This window comes from Staurois parvus, unplaced genomic scaffold, assembly GCF_062004578.1.
Source record: "Staurois parvus isolate SC_StPar_1 unplaced genomic scaffold, SC_StPar_1.0 ptg000068l, whole genome shotgun sequence".
NCBI lineage: Eukaryota > Metazoa > Chordata > Amphibia > Anura > Ranidae > Staurois > Staurois parvus.
Window position 1 is genome coordinate 11,135,649 of NW_028317864.1, and position 13,537 is coordinate 11,149,185.

A 13,537-nucleotide genomic window follows, 5' to 3' on the forward strand; every position below is an offset into this window, starting at 1 on the left:
TGCTGCTACCTTTACAGTCAGGTCTTATCTCTATTTAAGCCGGGAATGGGTGTCTAGAGGCACTACTGTTGACCATTGAGGAAAATCAGGGAAACATCTCCCCGTTCCTCACATTTTACTGGCTGCGTCGTCCTCTCAGCGTCTCCACAGTACTTGTGACGCACAACTTTGTACCGAGCCTCACACACCCCCCTCTCTCTCTTCTCCTCAGCGCTACTCAATAAAGGCGGGAACGCGTGGCCCCGCCCATTTCCTCTGTACAATGGCACGTCCCCTCACACGAGAGAGAAGGGCAGGTAGGCTCGGCGCGGTGACGTCACCCTTCGCGGCTGCTCTCGTGCCCTGCCCACCCCCCTTCCCTCCTCAGCCTGTGGAGGAGCCGTTAGAAAATGGCCGCCGCGCCGAGCGGAGAGGAGAGACTGTGAGTGCTAGGATCTCGGCCGGTCTGTGTCCCCCCCCTCCTCTTCCCGCCACCCTCCCATTCCCTTCCTTCCACCACCTCTCCCGCCTGCCATTATCTCCCTGTGTGTGTGAGAGGAGGGGGGCGGGTCTGACGGGGTGTCTGTGTTTTTTTTATTTTAATAATGAATCCCTGAGGTGAGGGGGGCGGGGCTGTGTGAGGAGAAAATGTCCCTGTCACTTGGTGCAGATGGCTGTCCTGTGTGCTGGGGGGGCTCTGTGGGGTCAGTGTGGCTCCTCCATCCCTCAGGCCGGGGATGACATTAGCTCAGTGCGTCATTGAAGCCCCTGTGTGAGGGGAGGCCTGTCCTGTCCATAGTATGAGGAGAACACAGGGGCCTGGCAGGGGGATCACTGCAGGACACACCCCTCTCCATACACAGATGTGTCAGGACAGGCTCAGCTAGTCCTGATTCTCCATCACTGAGCCTGCTCTTCTGGGCTGCAGTCACACCGTGGTATGGGTCATGGCTTCAATTTCTATCACAAATGAGCTGAGATCTGTGCGCCGGCACCGCGTGCGGCAAGTCCTGGTGTTTGTGAGGCGCGGGTGCCCAGTCCAGCCTGTCAGATTCAATGGTGAGCTATACTATGCGGCAGCTGGACGCTGTGGTGAGCGGGACGTGCGTTTAGGGTCGTAGACGCCCCGAACGCAGGAATTCTATGTTCCCAAATGCATCCAGCTTGTCAACATCTATGGCGCTCGGTACTGGTGCTTAGGGTTGTATGCCCCAAACGCAGGAATTCTACGTTATGGACGCACGTCCCCGAACACAAACCGCCATGTATTTCACACAGAATCGGCGGCAGGCTGAAATACATGGCGGCTGGATGCTGTGGCGAGTGTTACGCACGCTTAGGGTCATATGCGCAAAGACACGTATGTTCGGAGTGCAGGAATTCTCACGTCACGATGCGGTGAGCGGTTTGTGCGTTTAGGGATGTAGTCGCAAAAACACGTATGTTCGGAGTGCAGGAATTCTCACGTCACAGTGCGGTGAGCGGTTTGTGCGTTTAGGGATGTAGGCGCAAAGACATGTTCGGAGTGCAGGAATTCTCACGTCACAATGCGGTGAGTGGTATACGTTTAGGGATGTAGGCGCAAAGACACATATGCCCCAATCGCAGGAATTCTACATCCCTGAACGCATACAGTACAGCGTCCAGCCTGTCAGGGTTTCTGGTGAGCTGAAATACGCAGCGGCTGGATGCTATGGCGAGCGGTACACGCATTTGGGGCTATATATATATATATATATATATATATATATATATATATATGAAGATACGCATGCTCTGAGCTGAAATACACACCGGCTCGAGCAGTACGCATGTTTCGTGCTATATGCATGAAGGCTTGTACGCCCCGAATGCATATGGTACAGCGTCCAGCCTGTGTTTTAACCCCTTGCCCTCCAGAGGATTCCCCCCCCCCCCCCCTTCCTGACCAGGCCATTTTTTGTGATGAGGCGCTGACAATTGCGCGGTCATGCAACGCTACACCCAAATTAAATGTAGGTCCTTTTTTTTTTTTTTCCGCACAAATAGAACTTTCTTTTGGTGGTATTTGATCGCCTGTGCATTTTTATTTTTTTATTTTTTGCGCTATAAACAAAAATAGACCGACAATTTTTGAGAAAAAACAATATTTTGGAATTTTTAAAACAATAGAAACCTCCTGCGCTACTCAAAATTGGATTATTAATTATGGGGAGGGGGCTGCTGTCACCCAACCATATAACAAATGGATAATGTGCAAAATCTAAAGTGAATTGGTGCAGCGCTACTCCAATACTATACTACTCCCTTACTGCCTTATCCCAAAACACAGATAATTAAACCAATATATGATGTACGATAAATATATAGAATAGAATGCACATAAACAGTTTAGGACATAAAAAATATTCATAAAACCTAAGTGATTAAAAATGCCACCAATGCAATGCAGTGATAACAAATCAATCTCATTAAGTGAGCTCATCTACTAACATGAAAAAAATTAAATAAATAATGTGTAGAAATAGAAACGCCAGTGAGAAAGTCCTGATGGGACTTCAATATATATGAACTATAATAAACAAAAAAGGTGAATCCCTGAATGTGGGATCAATAATCACACTGATAAGAATGGTGACCACAAAGGCTAGAAATTAGCCAATTAAAGTGAAAATGTTTTCATGAATCCCTTAATGTGGGATTCAATATATCACACAATAGTGACTAGTGTAGTGAAATATAGTGATCAACATGAAAAGTGAATCTCTAAATGTGGGATCGAAAATGCATTACTAATGATTAGTGACCATAACAGCCTTAAAATAGGCAGAATTGGTCAAAACAAAAAATCATGAATCCCTAAATGAGGGATTAAATATATCACACTTGTAATGACAATTCAGTGATAATGCAACAAAAAAAAAAAACTATAAATATGTGATATCACACCAAAAAGGTGATATTCAACAGACAATGTTGATATGTCACATTAAAATAGTCAAAAAAAAAAATAAAGTTCAATGTTGCGTATAAACCACCAAATAATACTGCGACTCAGAAGGTGCAGGTGATAGAATTCGCGTGACAACCAGAAGGAAATAATCTATAAACGGCTGAATTGTCCCCTCCTCTCCTTGAACCGACCCAAAGGGCCAAAATGCCTTTTAGCAAACAAGAATGACCATCCACAGCCTGGTCAACCCCTCTGCAGCGGTGGTGTCCCCTTCACAGATTAGTAAACGAAGCAGCAGGATCCCCCTCAGGGATGATATGGTATAATACAGCCAGCTCACGTCAAAAGGTTAGGATATAAAATAAAGATATCTCCCATAGTGTAAATCTGTTTAATATTCGTTAAAACCTATATAGCCAAATGCCCACTCACTTACTCCCAAGTATACAACAAGCTGAAGCAAAACCTCATGCTATGGGTGTACTTGCATGGGCTTATTGGGTGTAGCAAGATGGTGTCCATGCCGGAAATACATCTCCTACGCGTTACGTCCCGTTATCACGTGGCTTCCTCAAGGAAGTCCTTTCCTGAGGAAGTCACATGATAACCCAATTTTTTTTTCACGTTAGATCAGCTCACTTAATGAGATTGATTTGGTATTAGTGTATTGCATCAGTGGCATTTTTAGTCACTTAGAAGGTTTTATGAATATTTGATATGTCCTAAACTGTTTATGTGCATTCTATTCTATTTTACATATTTATCATACATCATATATTGGTTTAATCATCTGTGTTTTGGGATAAGGGAGTAGTATAGTAGTGGGGTAGCGCTGCACCAATTCACTTTAGATTTTGGACTTTTTGCTATTAATCAGGTCCAATAAAAAATTTTAAAACAAATTTTCGTCATAAATTTAGGCAAAAAATGTATTCTGCTCCGTGTCTCTGCTAAAAAAAAAAATCCCAATACGTGTAAATTAATTGGTTTACGTGAAAGCTACAGCGATTACAAATAGCAGAATATATACTGGAATTCTTTTTTTTTTTTTTTTTTTTTACTAGTAATGGCGGCAATTAGCGACTTATAGTGGGACTGCGGCAGGCATTTTGACACTGGGAGGAACTGACTGTGTCACTGACATCCCCAGTGACACCAAAACAGTGATCAGTACTAATAAAAAGCAGTGACACTGTATTAATGGCACTGGGCAGGAAGGGGTTAAAATCGGGGCGATCAAATGGTTAACTGTGTTTTACTGTGAGGCTGTGTCTGTACTTTCCACTGTAAGCACACTGCTTTGTATTACAGGCTGTGCTATGCAGAGCCATACAAAGCAGCGTGCTGGAGCTGACTGGAGAGAACTGTATTGTTTACATACAGTTCTTTCCCCCCACTGGTATTCCTCGGCGATCACCGGATGCTGGCGAGTAGTCACCGGCTGGGAGCCGGTGATTGACAGCCCAGGCCGCGAATGGCGGTGCAGGTAGGGTGCTCGCCCCCTACCTGGAAATGCAAAATATGTGTGTGTGTGTGTGTGTGTGTGTGTGTATATATATATATATATATATATATATATATATATATTTATGTGTGTGTGTGATTTTGCGCACTCCTGCTGCCCTGTAGCAGTATTTCTGCTATAGGGCAGCAGTAAAGTGGTTAAAGAAAGACAGCCTGTTTAAAATCTATGGAGAGCTGAAATATGCAGCAGCCGGATGCTGTGGCAAGCAGTGTACATGTTTAGGGTCATATGCGCAAAGGCACATATCTTCCAAGTATAGGAATTTTACATTCTTGGCATATGTCCCAATGCGGTGAGCAGTATGCGCATTTAGGGTCATGCACGATGGCCCATATACCCTGAAGTACGGCGTCCAGCCTGTCAAAATCTATGGCGAGCTAAAACACAGGGGCTGGATGCTGTGGTGAGCGGTATGCATGTTTGGAGCATATGTGCCTTTGCACATGCAACCCTAAACACAGGAATTCTACATTCTGAGCATACATCTCTGAACGCATACAGTACAGTTTCCAGCCTGTCGGTTTATGGCACATTTAGGGCTGTATGCATGAAGATGCACATGATCCAAACGTAGGAATTCTACATCCCCGAGTGCATATAGTACGGCGCCCAGCCTGTCAAAATCTATGGCAAGCTGAAACGCAGTGGCTGGACGGTGTGGTGGGTTGTACACATGTTTAAGGTTGTATGTGCAAAGGCACGTATGGTCTACACACAGGAATTCTACATTCTGGGTATATGTCACAATGTGGTGAACAGTATGCACGTTTAGGGTCATATGTGCAAAGGTAGGTATGCTCCAAGCGCAGGAATTCTACATCATTGAACACAATACAGAACAACATCCAGCCTGTCAAAATCTATGGCACATTGTGGTGATCCGCACTTGCATTTAGAGCTGTATGCACACAGGCATGTATGCCTCAGATGCGGGGATTCAACATTCTGGCCATACGCCCCGGAACGCATACAGTACAGTGTTCAGCTTGTTAAAATCTATAGCGAGCTGTAATACGCAAAGGCTGAACAATGTGGCAAGGGGTAACCGTGTTTAGGCTAGAATGCATGAAGGCATGTATGCCCCAATTGCTGGAATTGTAGATCCCTGAATGCATATGGTACAGTGTCCAGCCTGTCAAAATTTATGGTGCACTGAAATACGTGATGGTGGAACAATGTGGTGAGCAGTATGTGTATTTATAGCCACGTGTTGGAAAACAGGTATGCTCCGAATGCAGGAATCCTATGTTCTGGGCATATGTCCCTTAATACGTACAGTACAGCATCCAGCCTGTCAAAATCTATTGCAACCTGAAACATGCAATAGCTTAAAGGATAAGTTCACCTTTCGTAACATGCTACATGTTACACCTATATTCAGGGTGTAACATAGTTAGTCTGGCTGAAAACAGACAAAAGTCCATCCAGTTCAAGCATATAAAAAAAAAAAATATTTTAAATAAACGTGGCCGTGCGGGGCTCCACCTGCCCGGCCACATCACTTATTCACAGCATTCTGTGAATGAGTGACTACAAGTCCCGACAGCCTTAGCGGCTGTCAGCTTGTAGTCCTCAATGAACTACATTGGAGCGTCGTGGTAGTTCATTGATTCTTCCTGTCAGTCTATTTGCTTACCTCATACATCCCGTACCGCAAGCAGATATTCTGACAGGTCTGCAGGAGACCTGCATGGCATCAGCAATCTACTGATCACTGGTGTAATGCTTTCCAGGCTCCTGCAGACAAAAATAATAAATTCACATTTTTCTACCTGCAAAAAATGTGCATTTATTATTTTTGTCGAAAAAGTGAGCTTTAACAAGGTAGTGAGCGGTACAGACGCTTAGGGCCATATATAAAAAACACGCAGCGGCTGGATGCTGTGGCGAGCGGTACGCACGTTTAGGGTCGTATGCGCAAAAGGCACATATGCTCCAAACGCAGGAATTCTAATCTCAGGGCATATGTCTCTGAATGCATACAGTACAACAACCAGCCTGTCAAAATCTATGTTGAGCTGAAATACATGATGGCTGAACAATGGTGAGCAGAACTCCCAAATGGGCTGCCCTGTGCATGTCTTGGGAGAAGCACACAAAAAAAACCCGCTTTCCCGCTTTGCTAGGTGTGAATGGGGTCTTGGGGCACGTTCACACCTGCTTTTTTTTTTCTTTGCAAAGCAGTCAGTGATCCTATGTGGTTGTGTGACCCCAGGAGTCTGTCCCTATAAGCTGAATTCACGCCATGGCATGTGTCATGTCACTTGAATGGGTCATGTTCATCTGCTGCTATGCCCACCGAAAGTGACAGGGGATATAATTTCTGCTGTGGCTACGAAACAAAGCATCCTGCCTGAGGCATCTGTACACCCCCAGCTGAGGAGCGGTTGAGGGGAAAATGAAAGGATTCGCAGTGAATCGTTGGATTTGGTTGTACGCAGCAACTAGAAATGAGCCCAGGCATCCTCTGAACTCTTTCCATCTGAACTTTAAAATCGTACTATTTTTTTTGGTTTGTTCAGCTGCGGGCCAGATCATTCACCATCTCAAAGGACATGTAAACAAAGGGGGGTGCTGGTGGCGTTGGTACCCTTATCTAGATATATGGCCGTAATTAGTGACTAAAATAGTGCAACTTTCATGTTAGGATAGAAATGAGTGTGGAGGATGCCGAGCTCATCTCTAAGTAGCAACTCAGTTGGCATTTAGGGCTCATTGAAGTCAGGTGCGTTGCGCTTTATCAATGCAGGCTCAATGCATGGACACTTTAACCCTTTAACCCATGGACACTTTAACCCTAGGTTCACACCTAAGCGTTACTGCCGCGTTTTGCAGAAATGCAGTACAGTCCATTTAACATGATTTCCTATGGGACACGTTCACATCTCTGTGTTTTTACCCGGTGCGTTTTTGGAAAGGGTCAGGGACTTTTTTGAACGCAAAACGTTACGTTTCTGGTTCTATGGACTTAAATGGGAACGCTTCAGAAAATCATGTATTGCGTTTTTGATGTGATTTGCGTTTTAAATCTGCCTAGCAACAAGAAAAAAAAATGCAAAACGCAATGCAGAAACGCATCAAACGCAACCTGCATAGGTGTGAACCTAGGGTAAGGGCTTATTCACACTAGCTTTGCTCTATGAAAAGCAAACCACATGCGGATTGCTCTTTAGAAAACTTTTGAAAGGGAGTGAGGATGCATTGTTTTGCTTCTTCACTGCCCCTTGCTACTCTTTGAACCCTGCACTAGAAAGCGTAACCACATGCAGTTTCAGGGCACTTGCAGAACGGCCCCATTCACTACACACTAAGTCCACTGAAAGCGACAAAGGTTACGATTCCTATCACGGCCACAAAGCAAATGATCACAGCCACGAAAATGGGTACACCCCTGGCGGCTGCCTGTGCAGCTAAAGGGGGAGTAGGGGGGCTTGCAGTAAAAATGTAGCTCAACTGCACAGCTTTACCACCTCTCAACCACTAGTGTGACCAGTCCTTTAAATAAAAAAAAAAAAGCACAGGGAACCAGTGGATTGGTTGTACATATCAAGTATAGATGAGTCCAGGCATCCTCCAAGCTTCCCTTTATCTGAACATAAAAATCACATTATTTTCTAGTCTGATCCGGCGGGTCGTTCACCACCTCACAGGACATGTAAACAAGGGGTGGGATGTAGGTGGCGTCAGTGCCCTCTGCTAGACACATGCCTGTAATTAGTCATTGACACAAAAAGCGTGATTTTCATGTTTAGATAGAGATGAGTTCAGAGGACATCTGAGCTCATCTCTAGCAGCAACCCAGTCTGCTTTTAGGACTCGTTGAATTGGTGAATGCAGGCTCAACCCAGGGGCGCCTAAGTCCTCATGCACACCAGACTTTTTTACAGCGGCTGTTTTTGGCTTTTTTTTTTCTACAGTAAGCCCCCCAGCATGTTATCCTATGTGTCCATGCACACATACACTGTAATCAGCGTTTTTTGGCTGTAAAAAAACCAGGACTGGTGGGTTTCTAGAGGAGTTTTTTTTAGCTGTAAAAACAATGTTACCAACCTTAATAAAACACCCCGTGTGCATGGCGTCTAAGAGTTGATGAGTTTGAGATTATATGCTCTAATGTAAAATCCCAATATTTTTCTGTGCCCAGGAAGCTTTAGATGGCGTTTGCCATTTGCTCCAGTATGGCCGTGTACAGCCATACACTTCTATGGCCAGCTGTATATGTGGCAGCTGCAGCTCCTCCGGTGTGGGTATTGGCAGACATGGGTCAGGCGAGCAGTATACATGTAGCCTTTAAACAAAAAACAAGGGAACTAGTGGATTGGTTGTATGTAGCAATTCCCCTGTCAACTTCTTGTGCTTGTTCACACTAGTGGTTGATGGGTGGTAAAACCCTTTGGGTGAGCTGCTTTTTACCACCCCCACCAGCCATTACCCCCTTTAGCAAAATAGGCAGTGGCTGCAGTTGTACAGTACACATGCTATGCTTGAATTATTTTCCTTTTGCTTTCGGAGGAGCGTAACACCCTCCGAGTGAGACCCATTCAAGTAAATGGGCCACTCTGCAGTTGGCCTGCAACTGCGCGCATTGGACGTGGTTGCGGTGCAAAGGATTAAAGCACACGTTGAGGAGGCAATACAATGCCTCCACTCCACCTGTCAAATGCACTCTGAAGGGTGATCCGAATGTGGATCGCTTTTCAGAGATCAAAGCTAATGTGAATGAGCCCTTAGGTGGCACTGCCTGTTCAAGTTGCACATTAAGGTCATTGGGGCCACAACCTAGAGTCAAACCCTTGATTTATGCAAGCTATTCCCATGTAAATTCCCCTGCAATTGAGTAAAAAAAAAAAAGAGGTGCCTCTCAATTGCGTGCAAATCTTTTCACAACTTGTTCCAAAAAGCAATCCACTGCGGGTTGCTTTTCAGGAGGGTCATTCCTCAAACTGTAAGCTGGCAATAGATGTAAAGATTTCTGAGTGTAATCCATAGATTCCCCCATCCATTCTAAACAGTGTGGATGGGGGAATTTCCCTCTGTTGTAATCTGACAGCAAGCACCCGTGGCTGTCAGAATACCCAAACAGTGCTTGCATCTGATTGGCTGTTGTCACTGTTTGGCCCCTTGACTGCATAGTACAATTTATTACAAAAGTGAGCTTAGCCTTTCAGATGAACGTTCAGATACTTTTGTGAGCACGCTTACATGCGCCTTGCAAGAAAATTCATAGTCTGTTTACCTTGCAGGCCCCCACCCCTTGAAAAGGTTCTGAGCAGTACTGATTATTGAAGCACGCAGGGTTTCAGGCTACTGGAAACCTGGATCTCTAGTGTCCTGCCAGCATGGATCAGCCTAATATAGCTGTAAGGCATTAACACATAATAAAAAAAAACAAACATTTTTTTCTTAACACAATCCGACTAACTATAAAAACAAATAACTTCAAGTGAGTTTAAGAAAATAAATAATTAAAAAAAGGAAAAATACTCCCCTCATACCCCAGATTGTGACATCACTTGGCCTTTTTGCAGGATCCTGGGAAAGCAAATGATCCCAAATCCCATGAAATTATATCTGTAGAAGCATGTTCTTGCAGGATTTGGGATCATCTGCTTTCCATGGATCCCGCAGGAAGACCCGGTGATGTCACTCTTTCCTAGGCTTGTATGTCAGAAGTTGTGTGTGCGGTGAACATTTTTAAGTTTTGTTTTTTTTTTACTGTTTAATTTCAAAGTGTAAATGAGTGGTGTAACCCCTTGATGCCGACATAACATATATATGTGGCCCCAGTGCACTGGGCTTTTTGCCCATGGGGCTGCATATTTGCATATCTCCCGCACAGGTTGTTAGGAGGCGGTACTCCACGTTGTCCTATCAACCAGTGACTCTCTCTTCTGTCAGCGGGGGTTGGTGGGGCTGTATGTACTGCAAACAGGGTGGTGGTGGTGGGGGCGGAGAAGGACAGGAGAGGAACAGCTTGTATAGTGAGGGAGCAGTGTATACAGACCGGCTCCCCTCATTAATCATTTGCTGGTTTTTTTCTCTTTATAGTGCCTAAGGAGCTGTCATTCCACTGCTACTGAAGAAAACAAAGGGGCGGGGTCACTGGGGATGTCACCGGGTGACCCCACCCCTTTGTTTACTTTAGCAGTGGGGCGAATGACAGCTCCTTCTATGCACTGTAAAGTGTAAAAAAAAAAACAAAAAGCTGACAATTACATTTAAAACTAGCAAAGACAGCACAAGTGAGGGAGCCTGTCTGTATACACTTCTCTCTCATTGGATACAATGTTCCTCTCCTCTACTGCCCCTCTTCTTGCACACACTGCCTCCCCTTCCCCACCCCCACAAAGAGGACCTCTCACTTATATGCTATCACTTAGGGACTATTAGTCCTCTATGTGATAGAAATAAATCATAAGTTTAACAAAAAAAAATTAAAAGATACATGAAAAATATATCTATTAAAAAAAACGTGAGCCTTCCCACATCCACATACGCAGGCATGCATAAAAAAAATGCAATCGTTGGGTTGCCTACACAAAAAAATGGCAATTGTGCTAGACATGTTGCATATCACTGTTCACGCCAGAATGAGATCAATAATTTTAGCACCAGAACTCAAGGGTAACTAAACTGATAACCTGTAGGGGCTTTTAAAGCATCACCTATGAAAAATACAGGGTATTGACATGCTGTTTCACGGGTGTACGCAACTTTAATGCTTGACATTGTGGGTATCTATTTACTCGGTGCAACTTCATATTTTATATTTTACCAAAAATTGGGTAAATTATTGTGTTTGTGTGCCCTAAAATTAACTTTAGTGTATTTTTTACTGACATTTTGCATTTTATAAACCGTTGCACTAAGATCATGTGACATAAAGAATTGGAACTACCACAAATTTATTAGTTAGAGCGTCTGCTTTCATAAAATGTTTGGGGGTTTTAAGTAATCTTCAGGCCTAAAAAGGCTCTGGGACCCAAGTGGTTAAGTGGATGTTAAAAACTGATGTAAACAGATTTTTTTTTTTTTTTAAATGTGACTGATCTGATAAAACGTACGGTCCACAAGTGTGAAAGGGGCCTTAGTGTTGTGGCACTTTTTTTTGTAATGGGAGGCAATCATTTTAATTTGCTGTATTGGTGTTTAAATGATGCAGTTGGAAAGATTATTAAAAAATGCAATTGTAATATTGTGTTAAATTTTATCAATATATTGATGACTTGAGGACGTTTACGTAATGTTACAGGCGTAAAGTTTAACTGTTGCATCTCAGTTTGTCCTGATGACTGTTGTCTTTGGTACACAAAGTGATGGGAAATCAAAAATTCTACCATTGTTACTGGAACAAGAAGGGAGGGGAAATCCTTCAGTAAGTATACAAAATGATATTCCTTATTTTGGAGAGATTTCCTCTTTAAGTTGCATCTCTGGGACTAGAAGTGAAGGGAAATCTACTGAACAGGATATAAAAAATGGGGTCTTTATTCCCCTCTTTATCCAAAACTAAAAAGAAATTTGAGCTTTAGCACATGTGCATTAATTCGTTGTTTTAAGGTAACCCATTCATTTGTTTGGGCTGCCTAATGTACCAAAAAGGGTGCATGTATCACTTTTGGCAGCGCACTATATTCTATTGGCAAGGTGCATTGGGTGTCATTCAGAATGAATGGCACCACATCACAACAATGTGCGTAATGTGTTTTAGTACAGTAGTGTGAACAGATCTCCCGCTGCGGGTACTGAATTGTGCTGCAGATTGCCAGAATATCTGAACAGTGGCTGCATCTGATTGTATGCAGGCACTGTTCCGTCGAAAAATTTCCGTTTGGATCCTTCAAATTTGTAATTGAAGGATGTTGGATGAGTGGTGCTGACAGGACCACCCACGGATTGAATTATTGCCTGTTCATTATGAACCCAGCTTCAGTGTATGGCCAGCTTTAAAGTGAACCTTTAACAGTAGGTCTGCTTTAAATGCTCTACTACTATGTGGTTGTAGGAAAATGTTATCTATGGATGAGTTACTCCATCATCTAAAAGTAAAAATTTTCACTTGAACTATAATTGATGCATGTTTTGCCTTTCATACATCCTTGTTTTGCACCGGGTTCAAAATATGGTACTTTGTTTTATGCACTGGTACCTACACATCTGATTCCCCTTGAATAATGATGTTGGACTGGCTCACAATAGTAGTACTAGATCCCCAATTTGCTTTTACTGGTACCACAATTATTAGGAGAATAGGACTCGAATTGTCCAAAAAATCTAGAGTCTCTTGTTCATCTACATTAAAATATAGAATATTACTAAATGAGATTCAGTGCCATTTCAGAAATATTCTTTTTGCATTATTCAAAATTATCTGTAAACACATTATTCTGCTTTCATCTTAAAACCTACTATTTGGCTTCTTTAACCGCCTCCCGCCTGCCATATAGTACAATGACGGACGAAAGGCGGTTCTCTCGTTCTGGGATGACGTCATATAACGTCCCCCCATTCTAACTGTGCATGCGCGGCTCCGGGAGCATGCGGCAATCAGCGGTGCGCTGATCAACAGAAAGAGCCGAAGATGTCAGCTGGGTCATGTGATCAGCTGTGTGCAATCACAGCTGATCGCATGTAAATAGGGAAATGCCGGGTATCGGCATTTCTCGCCTCACGAGCTGACAGAGGAAAGGAGAGCCGGTAATCCGCATCCCTCAGAGGGGACATGTACACTGATCATCAGGGCACTGATGATCAGTGTGCCCTGATGATCTGTGTAGCCCCAGCAGTGCCACCTGTCAGTGTCCATCAGTGCCAGCTGCTAGTGCTCATCCATGTCACCTATCAGTGCCACATTTCAGTGCCTACCAGTGCACATCAATGCCACATATCAGTGCCCATCTGAGCTGCCAGTCACTGCCGCCTATCAGTGCCATATATGAGTGCTGCCTTTCAGTGTCCATCAGTGCCACCTATCAGTGTCCATCACTACAACCTCAGTGCACATCAGTGAAGGAGAAAAATCACTTATTTACAAAATTTATAACAAAAACTAAGAAAAAACTTTTTTTTTTTCTTCAAAATTTTCAGTGGTTTTTGGTTTG

The 13,537-nt window shown here is 43.7% G+C and overlaps 1 protein-coding gene across 1 annotated transcript in view; it reads left to right on the plus strand.

Moving 5' to 3' along the window:
• The first annotated feature begins 307 nt into the window (after positions 1 to 307).
• Positions 308 to 13,537, plus strand: part of MECP2 (methyl-CpG binding protein 2) — a 57,969-nt gene continuing 44,739 nt past the window's right edge. Inside the window, exon 1 of the mRNA XM_089669164.1 lies at positions 308 to 421. Coding sequence (XP_089525290.1) covers positions 390 to 421 — 32 coding nt within the window. The 5' untranslated portion in view covers positions 308 to 389. The remainder of the gene's footprint in view (positions 422 to 13,537) is intronic.